Genomic DNA, 19032 nt, shown 5'->3' on the forward strand with positions numbered 1-19032 from the left:
AATTATAATGAAATAATTTTTAATATGATAAAATACATTTTTAAATGAATAAGAGAGTATTGAGAGTGAGATTTTCAAACATGTGGCCTCTCTTATTTTATTTATTAAATGGTATGATATACTATTTATAATTATTTATTTAATAAATTATAATAAATAATTATTTAACCTGATAGAATAAAATAATAAATTAATAATAGGGCAGAGAGATGGCGTGTCCAAGCCGAAGAAACGCCACCTCTCTACTTTTAAATTATTAGATAATAATATATATTAATAAATAATATTAATTAAATAAATTATAATAAAATATAGAAAAAGGAAGAGAGGTGGCATTTTCAAGTTTGGAAACGCCACCTCTCTTGAATTATTTTTTTAAATATTTTTATATATTAGTTATAAATATTTAATAAGTAATTTATAATGTAATAATTTTTAATATTATAAATTTTTTTTAAATCAATAAAAGAGTATAGAGAATGGTATTTTCGAGCATAGCAAATGTGGCCTCTCTTATTTTATTTATTAAATGATGTGATGTTCTATTTAAAATTATTTTTTTAACAAATTATAATAAATAATTATTTAATTTGATAGAATAAAATATTAAATCAATAACGGGGCAGAGATGTGGCGTTGATGAAGAAACATCACCTCTCTACTTTCTAATTATTAGATAATAATATATATTAATGATTAATATTAATTAAATAAATTATAATAAAATAATATTTTATTTTATAATAAAATGTTGAAAAAGGAAGAGAGGTGGCATTTTCAAGTTTGAAAATGCTACCTCTCTTTATTTTCTTATTAAATAATTGATATACTAATTAAAATTATTAATTAAATAAATTATAATAAAATAATTATTTAATTTCATAAAATAAAATGTTGAAATCAATAATAGAGTAAAGAGGTGGAGTTTTCAATCAAAAACACCACCTCTTACTTTTGATTGTGAAAAGAATATTAATTTAATGAAAAAAAAGAGAGGTGACGTTTTGTCTTCTTGAAAGACCACCTCTTACTATTTACTAAAATTGTAAGTAAAAAAATAATTTATAAGCAGTAGCATTTAATATAAGAAACACCATCTCTCTAATTTAATTTTAATATTGGTGATGTTTTATTTTTTATTACTATAAAATGTATGTTATTAAATTTCATTTTTATAATAGTGCTTGCCGATAACCATGCATTCAAAGAGCTGAGTGCCTGATAAAAGTTGCAGGGAATGAAAAACGAATAAATGAAAAGTCCAAGGGAAACCAACAATTAAATGAAAACGAATGGGATGTCACTCTACATATGTGCACTTCAATAATATATTTAAGAGTTATGGAAATCTATTCAGTAGCATCCTAAACTCTCAATCAATAGTGCAAAAATTCCCAATCAAAACGAAAGCCAAGCATTCCTTAAAACAGGGTTGTAGGTCTCACTTGCTATATCACATATAAATGGATTTGGGACAAAAATATTCATAAAGTAATACACAATGGTGTTATTTTGCCCATTAATTTTCAAAATGGTACAAAAATCTTCAATTCAGGACGGGGCTTAAAAAAAATAATATTTTTAATGTTTGAGCCTATTTGAGTTAGCCTGAATAAGAAAAAAAATTCTACCCAACCCTGTCGGGTTCGGGTTTAGCCTGAATACTTGAATAAAAAATTATATTTTTAAAAACATATATAATATAATAAAATATTAATTAATTCTTTAAATTTTAAGTCATTTTATATTAAAATGTTATATATTTGAGTGCATTACTATATATATTTTTTAAAGTTAAAAATTTATATTTTTAGTCTATAAAATATCTCAAAATGATATTTCAAATATATTTTAATATTAATTTTATATTTTAAGACTGCATTTTTTTTAAAAAATATTTTGAGTTTTATATATCATCTAATATCCAAAGAATATATTTTATATTTTTATAGCATAAGGTAATTAATTTTAAGACAATTCCAAAAAAAATAATACTTTACTCAGAATTAAATGAATTTGGTTTTATATAATATAAAGATGATTATTTTTCTCATGCTCTTAAAAATAAAAGTAGATTTACTGAAAGTTTTCAACCAATTGGGATAATAATTTTAAATTAGTAGTATAACCATGATTGAATTAAGGTCAACTTGATCAAAATTAAAATAATATAATTTAATTAAAATATATAAAAAAAATTATATATAACCTTGATAATAGCAATATTTTGACAACTAAGACATTAATTTATAAGTAAATGAAACATTTATAATAAATCACATATAATTCAAGAAAACATTAGCAAAGTTATTTAAATACAAAGTTGATAAGTTACTATTTTTTTTATTTTTTAAATTCAAAATAATGTTTTATCCTTAATAGAGTTACTTAAAAATTAAAATTGATTTAAAAAAAAGAGAAAAATATATGTTTTAAAAATTTTGAATATTTAAGCTAGCTCGAATAAGCCCTAAAGTTTGAAGGTGTTAGGGTTGGGCTTAGTTATAAAAGCTTTTTAGATGAGATATGATATTTTAAGTTCGATTTGAATAAGCTCAACCCACCCAAATTATCGACTCTAAAGAAAATAGTGTTTAAACTTGTAAGTAACATCATATGCATTGTACAACTAAATTATATTTATCTTTTTCTTTTCCTTTTTGTTTGAATGGAGAAAAAAATGAAGAAAGAAAATTTCTAAAAATAATAAAAAATTTGTTTTTTAATAATTCTTCTAATTTTCTCTCTTCCTTATTTTCTTCTCACTTTTCCCTATAGAACTAAATTACATTTATCTTTTTTCATTACCCTTCATTAGGATGGAGAAGAAAATAAGGAGGAACAAAAATTTATAACAGAAAATTTATAAAAATAATAAAAAAGTTTGTTTTTTTTTGTTTGAAAGATTTTCTTTTTAATTTTTTCTTCTTTATATTTTTTTTCTCACTTTTCCTTCATCCAAACCACTCCTACATGTCAAAATTTGTTATGTCTAGATAAATATATTTATTTTTTTTTGAAATAAATATATTTTTATTAAAAAAATGGCAGTTTTTTTGTGTACATATTATTAAACTAATTATTATATATATATATATATAAATAAATATTTAAATCTCTAACCACTTAAATAGTGGGAGTCTCTATCTATCATCATGTCAATTTTAGTTGGTGGAATTTTGGGTGCTTTATTAGAATTTCTACTGCACTTTCGCCCTTATTCTATTCAATCATTGTCCTTAAAGTCTGCCGCCCTCAATTATTGCAACGTGTTAGACGGTTGACGCGGTCGCTGGGCCCTAGGCTTTTTGGCTTCCGTCGTTATTTATAAATTATTTTGGATATATTTAATTATGTAAAAAAAATTTTAAAATTCATTCACCTGAATAAAAATTTAATATATTTTGTTTTATCTTTTCACTCAATTAAATATATATTTTATTAATATATTTTCTTTCACCAACATTTAAAAAAATAAATTTTTTTTAATAAATTAGGTAAGAAAAAATTTTTTTTTTTTCACCTGATAATTATGTGTAATACACACACACTATGTAGGTAGAGATCACCTGCGCGCACACACACATGCGTGTACAAACATCTATAGCTTTTCTAAAGTTAATTTCCTCCTCCCTAGTACTACTTCCGTCTCAAATTTGGGACACTTAAAAAAATTTTTTATTTTAAAATATAAAACATTTTAAATAAATTAAAATTTTATTAAATGCAATAATTTTAATATAATTCTTCCTCTTTCTATAATTAATTTTCATCTTTTTTTTTAATATATTAAATAATGAATATTTTTGAAAGTTTATATTTTTATATTAAAAAGATAAGGTTATTAAGTGTATTTAATGAAGTTTATTGGTATGTGAGATTTTATTTAAAAGTGTCCTATAATTTAGAACGGAGGGAGTATCTTTTTAATTTCATTTTTTAATAATTTAATAATAATTATTTTAAAACAAAAAATTGTAAATAGTTTAGGTTTCTAAATGATTAAGAGATTATTGTGAAATAATCAATTTTCTCAAAATAAATATTGTTATAGAAAAGAAATAAGGTCCCGTTTAATTATTAGAAAGAATGATAAAGAAACACATTTAAAAATTAAAACACAAATAAATTAAATCATCTTTTTTCTCATCGTAAACATTATATAACTCAATATTATATGCTACAAATATGAGAATCAACAAACCCTAAGTAAACCCCATAAATCATGACTCCTAATCTCATAAACTAAATTACTCTCTTCCCTTATAAATATAATTCCCCTATTCCTTTCCATATTTTGATCATTTTTTGATTTTATTTTTTCAATCCATTCCATATTATTTCTTTATAGTAACCAAACAAGTCTTAAGTCAGGCTAGGAAAAAAAAAAAGAAGTAAGTAGAATTTGTGGACTTTTCAACAAAGATCTTTAATCTTGAATGTTTTGTTATTACAATGTTGATCTTTGGGGTCCTACTTTGTCTGCCTTTCTTTTGTTATTGTTAGATTTAGTTTCTTTCATGGGAAAATTTCACTAAGGGACCCTTGACAGAACATAATAAAAAAGAAGACACTAAAGTTTCTGATATATCACTGCATGGTTGGGGCTCTAAAATGAAATTAATTTTGAAAGTCAAATGACAGTTTTCCTTAAAACTATCAAGAAGAAAAATGTTTTGCAAACACGTTCAATTTCATTTGGAAGCTTTGAAGCATGTAGACGAGGAACCACCACATAGTAAGTTTGACAAAGTTTATCAACATAGCCTTTATTGCCAGAATTGTTATCCAAGAATCCACATTGAAGGAGTGACCACCAAGTCGGCCGCTTCCTCTAACCTTGTAGCTTCTTTTGGTCGAGATTGTTCTTCCCTAAGGTTGGATGAGGAAGAGCGTTCCATTAAACATTTCATGGAAGAAGAACTATTAATAACTGCAAAAAGCTGGTAGAAGCATAACGATGTGAGTTAACTCGTGTTTTGATTTCGATAGTAGTTTGTGAAATCTTTGTTTCAGATTGGGAAAAATAATGAAAGTTAATGTCTTGATTTCTAAATTAGCAAAGTTAGAATTAGCTTAGCCCTGTTATTCATTGCCCCAATAGTAGTTGTTAAGTAGCCTACTATTATTGTTCATTACTCAAATAACAATTGTGGGCAAGTGTGGTTAGAGAGATGAACAAGTTAGGTTATAAAAATGAACATGAATTGTGAGTAAATAACACGTTTGGATATGTAAATTTACTAGTGATTGAATCAATAAAGAATAAGGAGTTTTAAATAACCCCACCCCAGTTGTTTATTATACCATCTTGAAAATTTAACCTATGACAATTAAGTAATTAAGCATTATTAATAGGATTTATGTGATGTGTAGTTAGAGGAGACTAATAAGTATTCTTAGTCAAAATTTCAGGTATAATTTGGGTCTAAAGTGAAATTATGTCACTTAGGGATCAAAAAATGGAGAAAAGCAAGAAGAAAAGACTTTATGTCACATATTACAGTGTGTGCGTGGTGCACTATGGCGCACAGGGGCCAAATGATGAGAGATTTTCTTCTTTGTACCACATGCCACAGTGTATAGAGACATGTGTCGTGACGCATGATACAAATTTTGCTGAAATAAGTCATGAACTAATGTAAAAATTGAAGCGAAAGAAAGGAAAAATGGAGGAACTCATTTTTACTCTGCTAGGGCACAATCTAAGGGAGGATTTGAGAAGGTTTGAAGCTTTAAATCATCTAAGGTAAGATTCCTAAACCCTTGTTCTCCTTTTCTCTTCCACTTTCTCAAAGATTTGAGTTAGGGTTTGAATGAGGATGATAATTTTTGATCCATATAGGTTATGGGTGTGAACACCGTATTTTGTCCGGACATTTTTTTAATTTAATAATAAATAACAAAAAATATAAAAATATAAAAAAATGAAATTTAATCCCTTTTTAAGATTATATTTTCAAAAAAAAATAATGATAATTTAACAAAATTAAAAAAAAGGAAAGGTTAAATCTTGAGGAAGAAAATCTCTTCTAAATTATCCCAATCATTCAAAAATATTGGGAGTTTACTTTTGAGAGTTAACTTTTCTCTCCTCAAATCTTATTTTCATTTAAATACATATTATATATATATATATATATATATGTATGTATGTATGTATGTATGTATGTATGTATGTATTAATTAGGATGATTAATAAAAAATAAAAATAAAAAAAGAAAGTTGGACGAAATGCTGATAGAATCAGCGTTTCATCATAGCTTGGGCAGTCAAGCACAGCACGCAGAAAGCAGAAGTAAACACATGAAACCCAGACTTCAACCTTTCAGATAGACGCAAGACAAGAAGGAATAGAAACATGCAACAGCAACACACACACAAAAGCATAATGCATACGAAGACCAGACATGACAGATGGAAAAAGTAAAGCAGAACAAGTAGAGAAAGAAAACAGAAGAAAAAGAAATGAAAACCAGAGCAAGACCGTACATAGAAGAGGAAAACACACAGAAAAAAAGAAGCCACACATGAAACCAGAGTCAGACGCAGAGAAAAGGAAAGCTAGAATAACAGACCAACACTGAAACACGCAACAGGGAAATCTAAAGAACAAGGGAAAAGTAAAACACACAACCATGCATGCACGAAAAAGATGCTAGAAAATAGAGCATGAAAAGCAGAAAAGCTGAGAAAAAATAGAGTATAAAACATTAGAGAATAAGAGCACGAAAAAAGGGGGGAGGATGAAAAAGCAGAGGCAAAGAAAACCCAAGGACGGAGAGTAGAAAGAGTCGGAGAGAAAGAAAACAGAGACTATCGTTCTTAGGAGTAAAAAAAAAGAGGCTCAGAGAAGAGGAAGACTGAGAAGAAAATGAGATTGAGAGAGGAAAAGCCTGAACAGAAGCTGGATGAAAATGAAAAAAAAAGAGCACCGAGTGTAAGAGACGAATGAATGAGAGAGGTGAGGCATTATGAGCATCCCACGACACTACATGGAAGGTGAAGCAAAGGAGCATTAAGCCATGAGTCTCTTAACCTCATCGATGATATCGTTTGAGAGAGTTAACGAAGCAATGATAGTTCCTTCAAACTTTCACTCTCTGCCGCCATATGCTTCACTCTGATGCACTCAAGTTCTTTTACCGAATGAGGAAGGAGGAGTTGAAGCTTGTAGCAGGAGTCGAGAGGCGAAGAGGCACTAAAAAAAAGGAGGAAGAGGGTATAGAAATGAACCTGAAAATAGAGCATGAAAAAAAAAGACGAGAAGGAGACACAGAAAAAGAATGAGAAGGAGATCGCGAGTGAGAGAGCATACATAAGAAAAAGAAAAGAGAGAAGAGGGAGTTGAGGACTGGAAGAAAAGGAACAGACGAGAGAAAACTAAGAATAAGAGAGCTGGGGGTTGGAGAGAGAGTGTTCGAGAAGGAGAGAGACTGAGAAAATAAGAAACAGTCCTCTTTAGCTGATATGCTCCATGATGGTTGCTTCTGCTTATGTTTAACTGATGATGGAGTCTTGTGATTGCATTGAAACGTAATGGCTCCAGGATGAATTTCTTATGAAATATCAATACATCTCAGACTTCCTGATCGCTCTTGCATATTTCTCAATTCCCATTAAACTAATTTATTTTGTGCATAAGTCTGCATTCTTTCTATATAGATGGGTGCTTATGCAGTTTGGTGTTTTTATTGTTCTTTTTGGAGCAACTCATTTCATAAATTGGTAGACATCCTTGATGCATAGTAAGGTGATGACTGTAGCAATAGTCTCACATGCTATTTTGTCTTGTGCAACTGCACTAATACTTCTCTACATTATTCCTGATCTGCTAAGTGTGAAAATGTGTGAGTTAATCCTCTAGAAGAAGGTTGGGGGGCTCAATAGGGAGATGGGACTCATTCTTACACAAGAAGAAACTGGAAGACATGCGAGAAGGTTGACCCATGAGATTAGGAGCACTCTTGACCGGCATACCATTTTAAAGACTATACTTGTTGAATCGGAAAGGACTCTAGGCTTGGAAGAATGTGCGCTGTGGATGCCATCAAGAAGTGGTATTATAAGATATCCAACGTGTCTAATCTAGGTACATTTAATTTTTCATGGTTGATTCTCAAATTGCCTTTCAAGCTTTTTTTTTAATTACCATGTTTTAGAAAAATACAATGTGTGGTAGCATAGTTTGATCCTTTTATTAATCTTTGTTCATTCATGGTAATTTATTCATGCGTACTGGTAATTGTGGCTAATAATATACCTCGTGGTGCTTTATATTTCCATATGTTGTCATAAGAGGCTAATGTATATAAAGAAAAAGATGTATATGTGTGAGTGTGTGTGTGCGCGCATTTATGGTTTATTTGTAGTGCGAGATTTTAAGAGTCTCCACAAGCATTTAAATTTAAAATGATCTCATACCATGTAAATCAATAAGATTTCACAGATATGAGGATCAATTTTGTATAATAATATGGGTTCTAAAGACTCATCATCAAAATTAATTCTCTTTTTATAATTAATAAAATATTTAAATCTAATGAGAGATTTCAAAAATCTTTGTTGAGATTTAAATTAAGTACATCATCGTGTGAGATAATAAATTCTCGTAGATGATGTGATTATCACTTTATATATAATAAATAAATAAATGAATTTTTGTAAATAAAATATAATATGGTTTTTATAATTTTAATTAATTAAATTAATGAATTTAGATTATAGTTATATTTACCAATTATGTCTTCTGGTTATATAAGATTTTTGAATATCTATAGACCTCTAGAATAATTATCTTACCGTGAGAGTCAATAAGACTTCGCAGGTATAGCAATTAAGATGTCTATATTTAAATATGAATTATATAATTACGTATTAAAATACATTTAAAATATATAATATTTAATCCTTTATGGTGTGAGGATTTTAAATCTCCGCAGATATTTAGGATAATCGTATTACCGTGAAAGTCATTAAGGCTTTACAGGTATGATGATTAAAATTCTCTAAAAACATATTTATGCATGCTTGAATAAATTATTACTAACATATAAATAAATTTAATTCTTTTATTGTGAGAGATTTTGAAATCTCCGCAGATATTTAGAATTATTGCATTATTGTATGAGCCAATAAGGCTCTACAAGAACTGCAATTAAATTCCCAATCATAAAATATAAAAGAAAAATAATTTGAAACTCTTTTCTGTCTTTATTCCAAAAATTCAAAAATTGAGAAAATAATTAAAATTAAATCACTTTTTGCAATTTAAAATACACATATCAAAATTTCATAAATTGTTTTATTTGCAAAATGGTGAATTATTTTTTTAATTAATTTCTCTTCAAAAAAATATTTTCACTAACAAACTTTTAAACCCAAACTACGTGGACTTTGATCCCTATAATAAGGTACATAGGCCTCAAAGCCAGATTCTGAGTCAAGTCCTCCCTCATAAATAAATAAATATTTTTCACTTAATTATTATCATTTTTATATCAAATACATGAATAAGAAAGGGATAATTAAAGTAACTTTAAAACCATATTAATTTAGCACAACAAATTTCAGGTAAACGAACGGGTGTTGTGGGGTGTTTAACACCTTACTCACACTCAATCGACTCCCGAACCTATTTTCTGTTTTCGAAAACCACCCTTATTCACCTTTAAATGGTTTTTCGAGATTTTTCTCAAATCTTAGTGGCGACTCCCATTTCTCCAGTTTTCTTTTCGAAGGCCGGAACCTCCACTCTTGCGCCGTCCGCGTCGCATTTTCGGGTGCTATAATGGGTCTGAACCCATTGACTTAAATGGAGTTAATAGGAATTGTTTACAGTATTTAAACATGGTATTAATGATTTAGTGGTGTTGGATGGTGAGTTCGATAAATGTTAGAACATAGACATTAAATCTGTAGTTATAATGGTTTGTTGAGGTATTAATGACAATGTGGGTATTTATTAAAGCTATATAATGTTAAAGATAGTTAATAAACCTAATAGGTAGGCCCAAAATTATATAAAGTGGGAATTGGGTAATCAAGAAGTAGAAGATGAGAGTTGATATGTGTGTGTTTGGAAATGTTGATTAGTTAAAGAATTGATAATTATAGATTAAACTCTTAGATACCAAGTTGGCTTGAGAAATTCAAGCTTGAAGCTTAGAATATTGAGGGATAAACCTTTAACCTCTTAAAAGTTTAAGGTAATTAGGGAAACCCTACTTTAGGTAGTTATATGTTAATTGTATTGTGGCATTAAATATGTGTTGTACATGTGAATTGTGATTGGCAAATGTGTGTATATGAAATGAAAAGTTATATTTATATACTTGCTTCTAAATGAATTGTCAATGTTGCAAAGGTGATCTTTTGAAATGAATGGCAATTGAAATGATATGTAAAATTGAATAGTTGATGATGATTGTGATATAAAGGGATGGTTGGATTTGAAAATAATAGATTATGTGATAAGTGTGAAAAGGAGTATTGATGCTTACTTAGGTAGTGCACAGTTGTGAGCCCAATATGTTGTTTTCAATAATATCTAAATGACCTTATGAAAAATGAGTGAGCACCATACATGGCATGATCAGCGGACGGGAGTTCTCTTAAGGATTGGGAGTAATTAAAATTCATATGGTATTTAGGTTGCCCTCCGGTGCACGGGGGTATAGCCTTATCCCACAGTTTGTTGAGGGATTGTTCTATAGTTTGTCAAGGGACTAGAACCCAGCTATCTCTACTAGTTTATTGAGGAGATTAGCTTAGGGCATATAACACCTTAGAGATTCAAGAGTGGGGGAAGCTAGCGTCCAAGGGTGAGTCATGTGATTTTTAGTTAGGTCACACCTCATAGTTAGTGAGTTTGAGAAGTCCAGTCATATGGATGGAGCCTTGTTCAGTGTTATAGCCCACGGTTTTAGTTGGAGGAAATAAGAAGATATAAGGTTGGATGATCATTGCCTATGTAATTTATGACGTGTCACATGATTGTGATGTGGCAAGTCACGTGGATATCTGATCATGGTTACAAGTCTGAGTGTCTTATGACAATGTACTTAGTGTATGTGAGATAAAGGTAATTTAAATAAGTAATGATAAGTTATAATGTGTGTGTAAGCATGTTTTAAGAACTTGGTTTCATATGCATGTGTTTTTATTGCAATTGATATGTAATTGCATAGGGTAGATTTTACCTTAGTTATTGAGTGGCTAGACTCACCCCTTTCATTTAACATTTTTACAAGCTCCAGCTTTGGTGTAGAGAGGGAGAAGGTTTAAGAGGTTAGGAATTAGTTTCGTTCCTACTGTATGCCTCTATATTATATTTATTTTGTGTAATAGAATATTATTGCTAGTTCTAGGTTTCCTTTCATTTACACTTGCACTAATTAGTTGTTTTAAGTATCTGGATTGTATTTTGGGCCCTGAGTGGTTTTGCATGTTAAGTTATATGTATTGATAAGTCAAAATACTAGTGTAAGTGTAAGGGATGTTGTCTTGTTCATGAAATGAATGATTTTTGAGTCAATGCAAATAGATTACCTCCCCCTCCTATTTTGTATAAAAAAGGGTTGAGGAGTGATTTTGTGTTATATTATTAATTGAGTGTGAATGATGTGATATATGATATTCTTAAGTCTAATGAATATGGTCCAGGTGTTAGGAAAGGCTTTTGGCACTCGTTTTTAGGTTTTGGACACCTTTGTTGTGAAAAGTGGTAAAAAGGGGTTTCAGTGTCTAACTTTTTGGTGTGACTTGTTTTGGAAGTAAAACCCAGGTCATTAACTAGTTTATGAAAAGAGCTTTTTGTAGATACCCAGATCATGTCATTCGAATGTCAGACAAAGAACCTGGACGTGTCGAAAGTTCCTCATGACAGTAGAATCTGCTGTCATTTACTTGCAACATACTGTGGCACATGGGTACTTGAGTCGTGGCTCGTGGCATAGAGAGCAACATGCTACGGTGTAGCGTGCACAAGCCATGGTGTGTTACCTTGATCTGCAGCAAATGAGTTGTTCTTCAATTATTTTCATTCTTTTTCACTTTTTTAAAGTATCCCATGCTTGCTTTTGTAACTTGTTCTTACTCTGATATAAGAGTTTATGAATAATTTAAAATCATTTTGATTATAAAAACTTGGGATCCCTTATTTTGAAACTAAAAAAATTTACTAATCTCTTAAATAGGTTAATCCTTTGATTATCATGAGTATGTTTGGTCAATTATGTTTAGTAGTGAGGTTATTTCATTCATTTTTGGAATAGTAATGGTTAATTAGTCTACTCGATTGTTGATGATGTAATTTTGCATGGAATGTAAAATTCCTCATTTATACCTAGTTAATCTCTAAAATTAAAGGTGAATAAGGAATAACACATAGATTACCTAATGGCACAATTTTCAAAAGTGGGAATCCAAAAGTTTTTATGAATAAAAAGATGCCAAAACACTTTCTTTAGACAACCAATCATAGTTGAAAACATATGTGAACACATAGAAACCTGAGCAACTTAATGCATTTGTAAAATAGTTGAAAATAACAAAACAATGTAGTGGAAAGGTGTACTACAGCATATTGCAAATGCGATGTGGTGTGTTGCTTCTGTGTTATGCACCGCAGTAGACCTGCAAATGTGCCACAATGCATTACACGCTTCATGACAGCATATAGTAGTCAAATGATAGCATATGTGATGAACTTCTAATGCGTTCCATTTCTCCATCCAATGTTTGACTAAAGTGATCTAGGTGTCTATAGAGAGCTTTCTCTTAGTTCTAACTAATGACACTGATTTTACAACCAAATCATTTTTCTATAAAAAAATTGAACACTCTTATCAAAAACTCAATTGTTTATCACAAAATATGCAATTAGGGTATGCATTTCCTAAACCAAGTGCTAAAAACCTACACCAACTTTTAAACCATACACTATGGGACTACTATAGAATCACACAACACACCATAGTCTAATGAACACACGTATATCAAAATTTTGACACTCAACCCCTTGATTAACAAAAACATAAAGGGGAGTTAACTTTACATAATTTAACATAATAATCATCTATGTCATATAACCAAATTCACAATACTCTACTTGCATTAGTTTTTTAGCCCTATTTAGTTTTACCACCATATGTCAATAATCCAAGGTACAAAATATACACAAATCATTCAAGAATAGTGCAAGTAGTAAAAAATGAATTTTGTGATGTCCTAATTGGAAAATAACTTCAAAATACACATAATTTAAACTATGAGGCGTATAAAAAGGATTTACACAGAATCCTAAGCCTCCAATCATTTTCCGTAATCTTGATTTGATAAGCTAGGCCCTGTAATATTGAAGAATGAGGGGTAAGTATAATTACTGAATAACCAATGTTATTTTAACCTATACAATTGAAGTCAATTAATTATAGGTGCAAATGGAAAAAAAAATATTCTTTTCATAAACGGTTTATGCATATTTGTCAAAGTTTCCTTGACTACAAAACTAACAACCATGTGGTTGAGCACAAACGTATATTATCACATATAATCAATAATATGTATGATTGCAATAACAACAACTTGCGCCCCTAACAAAATATATTAGACCATAATAATAACAACTATGTCACTGGAAATAGAAATATATGATCAATGCCAACCTTATACTCTCTTGATACCTCTGAAATGAAATCAGTGGCTATTAAATGGTTACGTCCTCAACTTAGACTAACCCAACCTTTCACTCATGAGAAGTTACTGGCCAAGGCTAGCCTACTCACTTATGATCCCCAGTTTCTCCCAATGTTAACAACTAGAAAGTGTTGTAATCCTAATCTAGCTTTCTCATAATCAATAGAAACTAGTTAGGTTTGAGCCCATTAAAGAACAAGTAGGACAATCCCTAATTAATTATGGGATAATAGCTACCTCTTGATTCTAACAGTTGATGCCAAGGCAAACTTTTAATTCCAACGATAAGTCGCTTATACTTTATGGATTTGTCACATCTACTCCACTCCCTATAGGTGAACTCCCGTCATCAATGATTATGCCATGCACATATCGACACATATTATGTACATATAGATACTTTCATCATATCATATCTTACTCATCACAATTTAACTCCACCATACTCCTCATATTTCAATATGTACAATAACTCATAATACATTTTCAAATATATGCATGCTCTATTCTATTGTCAAACATGTATGTATAAATATACATTTCATTTATAGTAACCCATACATATACTTACACAATACATTATCTATCACATTCCCAAATTTGCATTAAACATGAGTTTACAAACATTAATGAGTTTCAAATCAATCTTCCTAATAAATAATTAATTAATACACAAAAGTATAACCTAAATTTCCCCTAATTACCTCAAGATTGCTGACATGGAATTATTCTTGTTGACTCAAAGTAATTGCTATGATTAATTTTGCCATAGAATTTAGTAGCACTAACTTCTTTTTTTTTTTTCTAGTGAATTCACTCCTTAATTTTCTCACTAGCTCTCCATCTATTATTCTCTTGGAAATATAGGGACCATTCTCAATAATTTTTGATAGATCAAGTCTGATGCCTCAAAGAATAATCTCATTTTGCTCTCCCTTAAAGAACAATCTATTTGATGTAAGTATTTGAGAGTATTTTAACTATTGCATGAATTCGTTTTAAACTATGCATGATTTGAGATAATGCATGATTGTTGCATGAAAAAGGATTTTAATTAAACAGATTTGTTGAACTTTATGGTTATATATATATATATATATATTATATGGATTTCAATACAAACATATGATTTATATGAAAGCATGATCATAAGAGGCTAGAAGTTCACCCATACGAAAAAGTAGTGAGAAGTTCATATGGCATTATTCTCCTTAGTGCCCAACGGGGTGCAGTATTAGAAAATTTCATCTCCTTAGTACCTGTTGAGCTATGGTGTTGGAGATTATTTCTTTAGTACCTATATGGGGTATGGTGTTAGAAATTTAAGCTCCTTAGCATATGTGTGATGCAATGTTAGAGTAATGATGCCTCGATTAGAGTGTATTAGGAGAAACCGTAGTTTGAAAGTGGGACAAAACACTTTTGGCTAGGTAATTCTACCACTAAAGATGAGCTCGGGTCAGTAAGACTGTATTGGCCTAATAAGAGCTTATGATTTCAATCGGGGTGATTCAGAGGTTTGGATGATAGTTGATCATGCTAATAGTGGTAATTGATGGTGAAAATGATTTTATAAAGTGATACTTATGTTTGCATATATATATATATGTGTGTGCTATACTTCTTTATAATTACATGTGATAGTTGTTAGTAGCGAGGTTATTCTATTATTAAAATTATTATCTCACCCCGTGGTTATATTTTTATATGTCAAAGTTGTGAGTTAGGTAAAAGGAAAGACACGTGACTGGCATAGTTGTGCTATTGCCACGTGAATTCTAAGCTTGTGTAATGAATTTATCTCTTTGTATATTTGTAAAATGGTTTAAGTTGCTATAGGATGCATATGCATGTTAGTAGTTATGGAAAGTGGTGATTATGTGATTCTTAGCTCTGTAGTTGTGAATACGTGTTATATGTGGTGAAAATGCAACAATTGGCTAGGAATTGGTTGTTAATGTGTGTAGAAATTATGTGGTAGAATTGTGAACCCTAGCACAATCATCATAGTAAGCAAGTTGGGGTTAGGATTGCAATGTATATAAGAATGTATTTTATAGTGAATATATGTGTTGTGATGATTTTGTGGTGAATATGTATAAGATTGGCCAATGAAATGTTTTTATAAAAATTTAGGAAAAATAGCCCTTATTTTTTCATAAATAGGCAATTGAATGGCCAAATCTTGATTTATAAGTATGTATGTTGCAAATGTTATTCAATTAGGTGTGAATGGTCCTTTTAAACTTAATTCAAAGCCCAAAATGGCTTATTGAGATAAAGTGTGTGATTTGAACACTTTAGTCATGAAATTTTTAGAAAAGGTGACTTTTTGCACCTGGAATGTCCAAATTTAGATTGGACCATGAGATTGCATTAAAACTTATCTCATTATCTAGCTTATGAAATAAGGTTTATGTGCGCTCTTGAATTACTTCAATCGGATGTTGTATGTAAAAATGGTATACGTTAGAAGTTTATTTCAACGAATTGTCATATGACAGTGAAATTTTGCCATGTATGCCATGACATATGATGCGACATGCCGCAACACAAGGCACAGAATGGGAACTCATGACTCTGTGCCATATATTCCGGTACATGTGGTACATGCTACGATGCATGCCTTATTTTTTAACCTTGTTTCTTTAGTTTCAAATCACGAGTTGAGATTGATGAATGTAAGGATCTACCTTCTGCTATGTAATGTTTAATGTGTGACTGTTTTCAAATATTTTTTTTACAAAGTAGTTTTGGGTACCCAAGCTTTTCAAATGAATTTCATTAATTACATTTTGGTGGTTTAATGCTACCATTGAGTTGGCCCCTTTTTATACTGGTTGTGTAAAGGAAATAGTTTGGTATAGGGAGAGGTTACAACATGAGGGAGAAAATATTGAAGAAGAGAAGAAGGAAGAGGAGAAAGAGGATACAAAAGAGGGTGAAGACAACAAGGATGAAGAGGAGAAAGAAAAGGAGAAAGAGGAGACAAAAGAGGGAGAAGACAATGAAGAGATGAATGAAGATAGAGAAGAAAAGGGAGTAAATAGTGGACAAAAGAAGGAGCGAGAGAATGAAGAAAGAGGGAGGGAAAAGAAGCATAAGTCAGAAGATGTAGTTATCAGTGAATTGAGGAGATTTGAGAAGGCCAAGAAACCTTATGCATCAGGGAAGTCTCTATAATGCCTTTACTAATATTACTATTCAATCTCCTATGCAATCTACCAACAACTTAAAATGATTGTCTTTGAAGGGTTGGGATCCCACATAAAGCATTTGAAAATCATTTCTAAAACATTTGAGTTATAAAAAAATAGTACACGATAAAAGTACTCAAACCTTCAAAAGAAATTGATTCTAAATAATGAAAATTAAAAGAATGTGAGACAAGCACCACAGCAAGTGCCACATGCATTGCAACATGTGACACAAAGGCACTAGCATTCACTCTGTGTCCCTCTATGTCATGCACCGTGGCATAAACATCAGATTCTGCTGTCAATAATAATTTTTTATGCAAACTTTGAATGTGTATTGTTTTTGCATCTAATGTCCAATTGGGGTGATTTAAGCACTCACATGAAGCTTGTTTCAAAATCTAACCAATGACATTGATTTTGTTTTAATATGTTATCTTATTCTAAAGTTGGACATCTAATTGCACCTTGATCAATTTAAGTCAAAATTCAACACTTGAGCATGATTATTTGAAACCATATGCCAGTAGCCACTTTTAGGGTCTTGACCACGTTTAATGGGACAAATTACACTTGATTAACCATTCATATACATAATACCATACACATATACACACTTGGGCAATCGACTGCCCATCCTACACACTTAGGCATATTCACAATTTTTTATTCAAATTCACATTGATGGCCAAACTTCACACATTTAACACTTATAATCTATCCACATGCTCAAAATCAATCTCCTAGCTCGTATTGTCATTCTCACCTCAACCACACACATATATACATATTAGGGTTAGAATGTAAAAGTCACGCATTTACAAAATCATGCACATGTACAAACTCCTATAGCAACTTACATATACCCCCACATTATATCTTTTAGTCATTATACCAAATCTTACAATGGGCTATATCAAGAAAGTCTCTATCGGTCCAAATCCTTCCCTGTAGCACCACTAACATCATAACCTATAATAATGTATATAACTACATGTGATATCAAAATCCTAGCAACCAAAATAGTTCATTTAATGTTCATTAATACAAATAACCACATATAAGTAAACAAAACCCAATAATACTTTATATATCAATAGTAAACATAGTTTTCCTCTTTTTAAGCATTTTCACACAATCACAATCACTAGCATGATTAACTATCTATCCAATCCTTTAAAGCTCCCAAACATGAAACATAGGCTCTAATAGATCAATCACATATTGACCTGAGCACACCTTCAGTGATATAAGCACTTGGCCAAAAGTATTTTGACCTACTTCCAGACTATGATATCCCTCTTCACACTCACTTGTGATAGAGGTATTATTAACTCCTAATTGCATGCTTATAGGTACTAATGAGTTGCTAGATTGACCAGATGTCCTATGGTAATTCATATGTCTTTTGGTACCAACCCGATCATATGGATTTATTCACTCATATCTCTACATACACACATCCACATACAATACCCTCTATGATCATGCTTTTCACACTAAATCACCAATTTCTCCATGTTTTGCACCACATATATATATATATATATATTTATATTTATATACAATTCATTCATAACCTATAATCATCCCAACATTCATTTCACAAATCACTTTATTGCCAAAACCATTTAAATTGCAAACCATGCATAGAAAACTTACAAAACATTGAACTTATAATTACATACTTACTTTTAAAAACATTTATAATAGTTAATAAATATAATAAACTATATAGTTACCTCAACCCTTCTATTTTAAAGAAAGGTTACTCATCTTACACTCTTCCACTTCAAGTTCCTTTCATTATTTCAACATGTCACACATGAAAATCTACATAAAATTGGCTCTTATGTCAATTATCTCTTTGACTAACAATACCACTTTCAACAATTAACACATAAACACTATCATTTCCTTTATTCAAGCCCATCTTAAGTCCATTTCCACCTTCAACACTAAATCCCCACTTATTGCAAGGATTAGCACATTCATTTCTAAATTTTACCCATTTTTCTCTTCCTAAATTCAACGAATTTGGGCTTATAGCTTTAAAATTTTACAATTTAAATTCAAACTAGTTGCAAAGTTCTAGTTTAATCCTAGAGAACCTTTTTATTACTATAGAATAAGAAAT

At 30.2% G+C, this 19032-nt stretch overlaps 1 protein-coding gene across 1 annotated transcript; it reads left to right on the plus strand.

Moving 5' to 3' along the window:
• The first annotated feature begins 16223 nt into the window (after positions 1-16223).
• On the plus strand, positions 16224-16881 carry LOC129302740 (uncharacterized). The gene is made up of 2 exons (XM_054941630.1): positions 16224-16295; positions 16549-16881. The coding sequence occupies exons 1-2, from the start codon at positions 16224-16226 to the stop codon at positions 16879-16881; spliced, it is 405 nt and encodes a 134-aa protein (XP_054797605.1).
• Positions 16882-19032: the final 2151 nt, after the last annotated feature.

This window comes from Prosopis cineraria, unplaced genomic scaffold (assembly GCF_029017545.1).
Source record: "Prosopis cineraria cultivar Desert tree isolate PC_DT_omini unplaced genomic scaffold, ASM2901754v1 PC2, whole genome shotgun sequence".
Classification (NCBI taxonomy): domain Eukaryota; kingdom Viridiplantae; phylum Streptophyta; class Magnoliopsida; order Fabales; family Fabaceae; genus Prosopis; species Prosopis cineraria.

What these genes read in the sequence shown, in the direction of transcription:
- LOC129302740 (XM_054941630.1), top strand. Translation starts at nt 16,224, where the DNA reads ATGACATATGATGCGACATGCCGCAACACAAGGCACAGAATGGGAACT. An exon ending in ACTCTGTGCCATATATTCCG is followed by an intron (nt 16,296 to 16,548) that starts GTACATGTGGTA and finishes GGTTGTGTAAAG; the next exon opens with GAAATAGTTTGGTATAGGGA.